General features: G+C 37.7%; 1 protein-coding gene across 2 annotated transcripts; it reads right to left on the bottom strand.

Moving 5' to 3' along the window:
- Nucleotides 1–818: 818 nt before the first annotated feature.
- On the bottom strand, nt 819–10,308 carry LOC103710380 (uncharacterized). 2 transcript variants are annotated; one of them, XM_039126743.3, is made up of 7 exons: nt 10,074–10,308; nt 9,773–9,893; nt 8,588–8,670; nt 4,844–4,930; nt 4,535–4,683; nt 4,120–4,251; nt 819–1,294 (listed from the first exon to the last, which is right to left on the bottom strand). In XM_039126743.3, the coding sequence occupies exons 2-7, from the start codon at nt 9,879–9,881 to the stop codon at nt 1,105–1,107; spliced, it is 750 nt and encodes a 249-aa protein (XP_038982671.3). In that variant the 5' UTR covers nt 9,882–9,893; nt 10,074–10,308; the 3' UTR covers nt 819–1,104. The 2 variants fall into 2 exon arrangements, with proteins under 2 accessions (XP_038982671.3, XP_038982670.3); XM_039126742.3 differs by having other exon boundaries at nt 9,973–10,293.
- Nucleotides 10,309–10,604: the final 296 nt, after the last annotated feature.

The following is a 10,604-nucleotide window of genomic DNA, read 5'->3' as shown; positions in this document are numbered from 1 at the left end:
TCAACCATTGAATCAAGGGACAAAATTATCCCAAAATTTTATCCCAAGTTCACCATGTTGAGGTGATCTTGGATACCTATAACGAATTTTCCATTGCCGAGGTGGGCATTGATTCGAGAAGTGGGGCTAATCTAAGATCATGGATATCCAGTCTAACACGGTGATCTCATCACATTTACCTAGAAATATTGCAATACTGTGTGCGGTGAAGCTCATTTTAAGATGCCATCGGATGGTGGGAAACGTCATGCTGAGTCACCCTTGATCCCGGATGGATCACCTCATACCAAAAACCTCATTAGTGTTCTAGACAGAAATTCCACAGGAAAGATGATTTTATTTATATTAAAAAAATAAAGGATTTTGAGAGCCGAACGGTTTCCCAAGTCGGAGACAAATCCCTTTTAACCTGAAAAAACTGCTCTCGCCATATAAAAAGGAGGATGTTTCTTTAGGCAGCTCTACCTGAAAAGCTGTTCTCATTGTTAACCCGTGGAGAATCAACAACCTAAATGGCGAGAAAGATGAAGTCATTTTGGCAATCAAATCAACCTTTAAAATCAGATCTTCTAAGAAATACAGACAAAAAGACACATACGTAATTGCATCGAGCCGCTTTGTAATGCACCAGCTTAAACATGCGCACACTGCACCTGCACGCTCGGTGTGCACATGTTGCACACTCAGACATGCACGCACACTCAATGCATCTTTTGGGCTCTGCGTTATTTAAGTCACTGGAGCTGAAGATACCTCATCAGTTTCTTCGTTTACATGAGACATAACCTAATCACCATAAATCACGATGAGCAGCGATCTAACCAAACGGTTTGAATAGATTCTGAAATTTGACATCATATAGCATGTTCGCATGACAAAGTATACAAACAACACTATTCTTTTTCTTTCTATCACTAGTACAGTTATAGCAATGTAAATGTAACAGACGGGTGGCCTCAGCATTTTAAGAAAAACACTGAAGAGGTAACAAGAGTGCCATCTGCAGTCAATCATGAACCAGCTAAACCTTTTTTTATACAACAAAAAAAGAGTCGAAATCCATCAATTCTGGAGAAAAAAAAAAAATGGCCATAAAGCCAATTCCTAGGGCTTCACGTGCTCTCTGATAAACTGCTCCACCTGAGAGACCTCACCAGTCAAACCAGATGCTTCTGCTACACTCACCTTGTTTCGGCATTGCGAAAAAGTAAATGCTTCTCCAGGAACACCGAGGGTATATTCATCGGCAATATCAGCACTAGATATGGCATTTCTTGATGTACGGAGCTTGTCTCTGCAAAATATTGAAGCCAAAATCTTTAACACTATTGAATCATGGTAGAGGGATATTCTTGCATCTATATGTTCCAAGACATGAAAAGGAATATGAAGAGGATGTGGCAGCCGCGTTGAGGCACGACTATTCAGCGAGAGAGTTGCTAACTCAGAAAAAAAAAGCCTAAACATGTCAGATGAATATTGATATAATAAGTATAGCAGAGGGTACTGTTACTAGTGAAGAAAAGCAGAAGATCAGACAGATTGCATCATCGCTATAAAAAAGAAGGGAACCCCTTTAATGATGGGTGACCATATCAATTTTCTCATCAGTTGTGTAGTAATGCTAGCCTTCAGCAAGCACCAATTTTTGTATATCATGCCTGTCAAATTAGTTCACATCCTTTTATGTTTGCATAACACAGCATTCTGTCAGTGAACAGCTTTGCAAGCCTGAAGACTAAATGAGAAGAGTCAAGCCAGTGCTTCTGTATCTGATAACCTAATAGTATGATAACATCTATCAGAGCCCCTCATTAAGGTCTGACCTCGCCTGGTCTGCAGAGAGGATCGTCACTTAATGAACCAAGAGCAGCACAACCGTTCATACTTGATAGACAGCTGTGATTACTTTGCATAAAGAGTAGCACAACCATTCATACTTTATTTTCCTCTCAACAACTCTCCATAGAGCATGTTATTGAGGGAAGAAGCAACTCTGGGGAAAATCAATAGTCTATGCAAGGAAACCAATGGAAGGAAGGATGATAAATGACCATGAAACATTTACTAGAGGCAATGAATTGAGTGGGTGCATGGAGGGAAAATATAATTTTTGAAATAAGTAGAAGAAAGGTTATTTGCTGACTTTGGAGGATGGGACAAGCATCTAAGAAATTGATTAAGATCTCTAACTAAGAAAGCAGTAATTAACATAAAAATTTTCTGAAATGCTATGACGGGAAGGTCCAACCCAACATCATAAGCTAGTAAAAATGGAAGCAAGAGGATGAAGAACCATAATATCCAAATTCTGATAAAAAAGATGACCTCACAAGCCCTTGAATAAATCCTCACCACCCCTTTGTCTCTTTTGTCATTCCAAGCAATTCAGTCAATCCTTCTCTTCCTCCTCATCCTCTACCTCTCGAAGCTCTTGTTTTTTCAGTTTCCATTAATGGCAACAAGTCAAAGGTCCTGCCCTATACTAATTGTCAATACATAATAATTTGTTTCACGTATTCTGAATGTTTTTCCATACAAACTATTGAAAGGTTTAGGGCCTTGTTTGGAATCCCGGGTAAGCTATCCTGGGAATAAACCCATATACACTGGAAGTTGAGGGAAGATGCAGCGATTGGAAGAGAGGAATTTTAATTTATCAGGGAAGTCCCCTGATCATGCAAGCATCAAAATAGAGGATACTACATTCCTCTGAAATGGTGATTTACATTGTTCCCATGACTACAAAGTTTCCCATTTCATTAAAACTCTCCCTCTCGATCACATATTTGCTTTTCAAACTCTCTAATTTTTATTCCATGGAAAAGTTGTCAAAAATCCAACCAGGCCACTAAAGTTTTAGGCGTTCAGCAGACAATGTTATAAAGCATAATATTGGACAGCACAGATACTATGGTACAGATAGGAAAGGTTTGAGAAAAACATGCAATATCAAATAATGCAGTACTCTGTAAACTTCTGTGAAGAGCTCATAGCATTGACCAAAAAGTTGGGATAATGTTTGTTGTTTGTGGTTAGCATTGCACAGTGACACACGAGTGTTTCAAGGCACTTGTTAATATCCTCATTAATGATAAAGAGATCTATAAAATAGAGCCAGAGTCTACATAAAATATTGCTGCAATCTATACAACTGTTTTTCCAAGAATGCAGGACGAAGATCCAGAGCACACTCCACTCATCATTGTGGTTCATAAGACATCGTAGAATGCATTAAAATGCTCATTGAAGAAACTGAGAATAGCGTATTATACGTCAAAAACATGGTGCTACCATTCATCTGGGCCAAAAAATGTCATACTTATTGCCATCTCGAGCGGGCTTGAGCTCAGCTCATAATAAGCGCAAATCAGGCTAAGTTCATAGGCTGAAAATTCATTTCAAGCCGAGAGAAAAATAAATCCAGCTCGATCAGGTCTAAAATATGTTTAATAATATTATATAGTATATAACGAAAGCTCTATATTTGTTAGCATATTTTATTATTTTTATCTGAATTTGCATTTTATGATTAAGGATCTGATTAGTGGGCTTTGTGAACTATTTCAATCAATTAAGCATTAAGCATGAACCAAGCCTCGATTCAATTTTGAACCAAGATTGACTCAAGCTTGAACTGATTTCAGCTTGGTTTAAGATTATCAAGTTGATTGAAACAGGTTTGTGTTCAGCTAGGTTCAAAATTAAGCTCAAATAAGACTCAAACTAGTATCTACAAGCTCAAAAATAATTTCAATCCAAGCTTGACCAAACCCAGGCTCCATCAAGCTCAGACCCATTATACCTTTACTCCATGTGATGGTTAAACTATCATGCATCCCACCTTTACTTTAGCTTGTGTTACTGTCATCCATTAAAGTTTAGGTATGGTGGGGTGCATAAAGGAAATGACTACCAGAAATATAAAAAGAAAAACAATTTTTCTTTTACATCTTAGCAAACACCACAAAGTTAGAGAGAAACCTCTACAAAAATTATTGATGCATCATACAGTGCTAGCAGTTTAATTACAAAAACTTTTCTCGAACATAATGCACTTTGTAAAGTTAATGTGTTAAAGGATAGCTTTCAATAACTGAGGAAAGTTTAGGATCTTACATTTCCTTCTCTAATTGTTTCTTGATAAATTCCTTGGAGTGTGCTGTCACTTTATCTACCTTGTTGCACAATATCAAGATGGGGGTTTTCCGCTTCACTATACTCGCCTTAGTCAGAATATCATACAGATACCTTCAACACAAAAAATAACAATATATGAGGAAGTAAATATTAAGTTAGTTAATAGATTGAATAATCCAATGACAAGTAGTACTTAAACTAGTACAACGGCCACCAGCATATAAAGATTGAATACAAACCAGCAAAGAACCCTCCTGTCACCAGCTAGAAGTACAGCATGTCTTAAGCAGGAAATGACTATTATAGCCAACATGAATTTAAGAGACATACAGCTATCTGCTTAAATAAGATCAAAATAAAGAGCACAAAAACAATAAAAAAGTTAGTGAATTACTCAGCAGCTGCTCGACAGTTCGGTAAGAAATCTAGAGCATCCACGACAAAAATGAGACCAGCTGCATGAGGCAAGAATTCATCAAGTTTGGATCTAAGTCGTGAATGCCCAGGAACATCAACCAAATGGATAGGTTTCAGTTTGCCCTTCTGCACACAGGAGATGGAAGTGTGATCAGCATTATATTGTACCAACACCAACATAGCAGTCTCTCTTCATATTTTACTAAAACAATATAGAGCAGCAATATTCTTAGGTTATGGCTTTATTTTCACATCTAGGTGCTTATATAATTAGTTTGATTGCTACCTTTTCCAATTCAGAGTGCAGCACAAATGTACCCTCATTTGGGTCCATTGATGTGACGGTTCCTTGATGCGTGGAGCCATCACGAAGCTAGCGTAAAGAGAACAACAAAGAAATGGTAGTCAGAATGTAAATTGAAGAATAAAATGATATCTATGATTATGCAATTTTTGTCAGACAAACCAAACCAAAGATGTGAAGATGATACATAAAATCATATAATTATATGAATGTCAGCAAGAAAAAACATGTAATCATATTTCATTCCCCTAATAATGAAATCATAAGTATATAACTCAGTCATACATCAACAGAAGTGCTGACGCATATTTTCTTCAAATCATATTATATGCACCATTTTCAAGCTTGATTAACGTGGTTGCAGAGAGACACACAACAGAAGTATGGAATGATATTGGTTTTATATCAATTGCAGTAAAAAATGGGACATTACTCGATCTTGATTTTGCTTCAATAATTGCCCTGTGACTCTTTCTCAAGCATTTTTAATCCATAATCTAAAATCAAAAATTCAAACTCAATGATCCCAAAGGTATTAATAATTTAAGAAACAGCATTTTGAAGATCAAGTCTATGTTTGAATGCAGGTTCATATTTTTAGGTTCTGTTTTTCTTATTAATAAATAACATCGAATTCCTTCCCTCTAGGGAAGTAAAACTTCATCGATAATTTTTTAAAAAAAGGAGGATTACAAAAAATAAGCAGGTAATCATCGAAAAATGTGCAGCGTGGGGGGTGTGGGTGGTTCAGAAAACCATCATTCTAAAAGTTGACAGAAACTTCAAATAAAAAATAGAAGATGACAGCTCCCATGATGATAGTAAGGATCATGCCGATGGTACACATGATAGGGGCGCTGATAAAGTGGGAATGATAAGAGTTTAGGGCAGGAAATGGGCATGGGCCAACATAAGCCTATTAGTCCATGCTAGCTTTAAGCTAGTCTTCAGGCATAATTTTTTTACAGGTTTGGTCCTCAAAATTGAGGCCCAAAAATTTTTTGAGCCACGTTCAAGCAACCTTGGCCTAGGCCAAACCCAAAGTTATCGAATATATTATAGATTGAGCTAATTATATTTACACCATACCTATCCATCAATCAAAAAACTTCTGGATGACGATCAATTTACTTTTGGTTAATTCAAAACCAAAAACTAACTCCCATTCCAATTCTCCAACCATACAAGCGTTTGTGGCCTCTTCGAGCCTCTGTCCCTCTTGTACATCCCTACAATGATGAGGAGACCTAATGTTGGCTACTCTTGTCCTAGAGCATCCCCAACTCGCTGTCACAATCCCCCGGGTCGATTATTGCTCCTCTTGCATGATTGCCTCCCTCCCCATCATCTTCGAAAGCCAAGGGCAGCATCAACTCCTCTCTTCTTCCTATAGACTTTATTCATGATGGTGGTCCTCACCCTCCTTTTCCTTTTCACAAATGTCAACACTTTTCTCCTCCACCTATGTCACCAAAAGGACCCTTGGTTGTTGTCACCACGTCTACAAGCCCCAAAAGGTGCACCCTGAGAACTCCCCCGCTGGAAAGCCTTCCATCTAAACCTAAACTTCTTCATTGTTCAAGTACCGCCAAACAAACGAACCTGTCCAAACATGCCTACGTAGGCCAAGCTCGAGTACGAACATGGGCTCCTCCACCAGCAGGTTTTTTCGGAAAACTCCATCTATTCTGGTGTGGATGGCAGGCAGGCCTATATTTCTTGGTTCAATAGGACTCCTTACGAGCATGATCCTTTTGAGAATCTTTAGGCTTACGCCTATCACGAAATCCAAATAAAATTCTATGTGCTAGGTTGGGCATGGGTTGGCCCAGCTCGAGCTTGGCCCATTTCCATTCCATCTAGAGTTGATGGCAATAGTTACACTAATGTTGGTTGTATTGCCAGGATTAATTACTCATATAATTACTAAAGTCTTAGAGATTATTTGGAATACAATTATCCTTATTATAGTGAGAAAAGGGTCTTAAAGGCTATCAAGTACATGTAGAAGCCTTAATGTCACTTCTTTTATAATTAATAGACTTCTAATTTGAGCCACATATTATTGATTATTAAAGATCCTTAAATGTAATATGAACATGTTTGCCTCCAGATTCTGCAATATGATTGTTGATTTCTCAATTTTTAGACAAGCAAAATAAGTTACGTTCTTAAAAGTTAATAACCTTTCCTGGTTAAAATTGTCACACTACATTGTTTCGCATTTCTTGTGAATTTTTTAAGTTATTGTGACCAATAGAATATGTGAATTTCATCTCGGTTTGTCCAAGAAACAACAAAATCTATCAATTTTGGTTAAAATGTTTCAGTTTCTATCTAGCCAAAGCATAGACCTAAACCAATATTCTCAAAAATACACAGTCTCTTTGTTATCCTTGCTCATCCATTTCCTTCTAGCCAACTCCCAACTTTCAATGTTCACCATAGCATCTAGTACTCACACTCCTGCTATTTAGTTATGAATCTGACCCATGCTATTTAGTTATGAAATTCCCCTTCAAACTACACTTTTTTGTTTCCTTGTTAGCTCAACCCATTAGGCAAGGTTTGACATATTGATCAATATGGCACACATCCGCTAATATGTAGCATACTGAACTCTCAGCAATACAAGGGGTTATTGCTTGAACAAGGCCCAAATTGAGCAGTTTAAGGTGGGTCAAGATTGCTTCATCAAAGATCGAGCCCGAACTAGCCCTAAACCAAGTGATTCACCCTTTGCAGCTCGAGATAACTAAAATGGCCTCTTTTCCAACATTCTCCACCATATGAATTTGGAATGAAGTGAGGGAGAAGGGAAAAATGTTGAGGGAAATTGGCCCTGTAAGATCAAAGCCTGGTGTTTGATTTTTGGGGCTAAAAAATTATCCTAGCTAGGTAAATCTTCTCTCTCCTCTCGTATTATCCTTATGTATTCAAAAGCCGAGTGGAAAAAATGATATGAGGGATTTTGTCAAATGAGAATTGAATGTTATTTGAAAATGTGATTTATACATTACAGCATGAGTTCAGAATCAAATCAATGATTTTTGAAATTCTAAGTTAAACCCCAAATCCACCCCAAAAAATATGCAAATCCCCAAATGACCCAAAAATATCAACCAAGCGCACCCTGACTGTTTCCATGCATATCCATCGATGTCCTCTATCATAATGATACTCAAAATGGCACACATTGTACCCACCACTAGTTAGTATGCCACTGTACCTTGAAATTTCGAAACTTGCCTTTATGTAAATTCAAAAGAATGAATTATGTCTACTGCTGAACTTTATGTGAAAATCTGTCATCAATCAATCCTAAGAATTGGCAAGAACCTAGAGAACAGTAGACAAGCAAATTAGCAAAGTACCAGTCCTTTCCTTCTTCTAATCATTGTTTATCAAGTTTTAGTACATTCAAGATAAAGGTCCACATTAAGCCACTAAATCGACCCTTGACTTAACTTTGTTAATCCTTGTTCTTTTTTTTCCCCCGAAGTAGTACATCTTTTGTCATGTTTGTAATCATCTTAAGATTCTCAGCATAATGCATGAAATTATGGAATTCAGTACTAATAATCACTTTCAATTGCAAAAGAGAGGTATATACCTAAATGTTTTATCATTAGCTTATGTTCATCCAATTTGTTCATAATTTTTTTTATCTCCCCTCCTTGTTCCCATCCACTGAAAAAAAAAGAAACAGAAGATACAAAGCAGTACCTGGTAAAAGAGAGCAGTTTTTCCACTACCACTTAATCCAGCAAGCACTATGGTAGTAGACTTGGAGGGCTTCAATAAATGGACTGTGAGATTAACAAAAAAAAATATAAGATCAGTAATATTGAAGTACACCAATTACTGCAAGAAAGAATTAGATACTCTAACAAGGTTTTTCGCCCTTCAGCTCCTTCAAACCTTCAGAAAACTTAGGCCTCTTCTTTATCGAGATTCAAGACCTATTTGCAGCAGATCTTAATAAGAATTACTTGCAATGTGTGCCACTACTTTTTAAAATTTTCTTCATCAATTCAACAATGCTCTTCCATTATTTATGTTGACCCTACATTCTATCACTCACTCATTCACTCTCTCTATCTCTATCTCTATCTCACACACACACACACATATAACCTAAACCTCATGGATCAAAGTTTGCTACTTTGCTTGCTGTGCAGTATTATCAATCATCCCTAATCTTTAGCCTTCAATTTATTACGTAGCACTGGAAACTGAGGCTTATAAAAATATGGATTGTAGATTATAAACGTGTTGCAGTTGAAATTTAGGCAGGATTTAGTCAGGCTTGAGCTGAAGTTAGTCATGCACAAACTGTGGAAAAGCTACAATTTTATAGCATTAAATAGGAATCACGCCAAGGTTGAAATTTGAAACATCTCATTAATCTGAAACATCTGTGCGTTCAAAGAAACCCTAAGCATTGGCATCTAGAAGCTAGCAAATATGAGCCTGGAGAAAGTTTGGTCCTCTTTCGAATAAAGTCGGCCCAGACTTTTCAAACAAGTGGTCGCAGGCTAACTAGATTGTGTAAAGAAAAAAAAGAAAAAAGGATTTCAACGACTCGTTATTGAAACAAAACTGTTGTTAAATCCCAGTACTGATTTGTAAGTCCTTTTACCGAACACCTTTTGTTGCATAAAGAACATGTCAGGAACGGTCATGCTTGAGATGCATCACTACATTCTTAAGCTGAAACATTTCTTGAAACTCAAGATATAGATGAAATCATACTTTTAACCACCCACCTCACTTTGTTTACCCAAAGACTGTATGCCAGTATAACCCACCCCACCTTCATTTTTTTTTTTGCTTCGACAACCAGTTGTCGAATTTTGGGGGCAAGAAAGCTAAAGACGATCGAAACAGTGAGTATGGGGGTAAACTTACGGATGGCAAAGAAAGCAAAAGTAACGACGAGAACAGCAAGAGCAGCGTAGAGCTGCTCGACTGGCAGCTGACGAACCCACAGTTCAATCTGATGCATCCGTTGCTCCATTTCTTACCGTACCTGCAGGAAATTAACAGTGAACGAGAACATTACGAATTGAACGAGAACAACAGGAGAAACTCGACGATGAGTCGGATACCTCTTTTTCTTCTTTGATTTCTTTTAAATTTGCTTCATACTTCAAGGGGATCTGTCCCGAGGGAAGAGGAGAGGAGGTAGGGGTTTGGGCAGAGGCTCTACCTGAAGGACAGGCTGCGGTCGACAGGATCGGGTGCCCTAGATACGAGACGATACGAAGAATGGCAGACCGCCGACACGACAGGGGCGAGAGCAACAGGTCCTGTTTCTTCTTCGTTTTCGTTGGACAAGCCCTTACCCTGGGAACGAAAGCAAGGAAGGGGAAGGGGATTCTTGTTCCTCGCCTCCGCTGATCAAAGATCGAAAAAGATCCCGACTCACTGAAGCTTCGGGTGTCAAGAAGTGAAGGATCTTGTGGACCTGTCCATGGGGCGGGCGGGCAGTCCAGCGGGCCAGACCGAGCTTAACAAACAAACCCACTTAACAAACGGGCCAAGAAAATTAGGCCCGGTTCGAATTTTTTTAATTTTTCCCGTGTTATTTGTTTATGTTTGACGTATTTGTAAATTTAATTGTTACTAATATATGAACTTAATGAGATACTAAACATATAGATTATTGACAATTTTAATTATTCATCTTTTGTGTTTTTAAAAAAATAAAGTATTTATAGTATTTTTTAAAATTAAAAAA

Source organism: Phoenix dactylifera, chromosome 6 (assembly GCF_051530095.1).
Source record: "Phoenix dactylifera cultivar Ajwa chromosome 6, Ajwa_hap1_PhDact_Kaust_v1.1, whole genome shotgun sequence".
Lineage (NCBI taxonomy): Eukaryota > Viridiplantae > Streptophyta > Magnoliopsida > Arecales > Arecaceae > Phoenix > Phoenix dactylifera.
The sequence above is the reverse complement of the archived record's forward strand: the minus strand, read 5'-3'. Positions and strand labels throughout refer to the sequence as shown.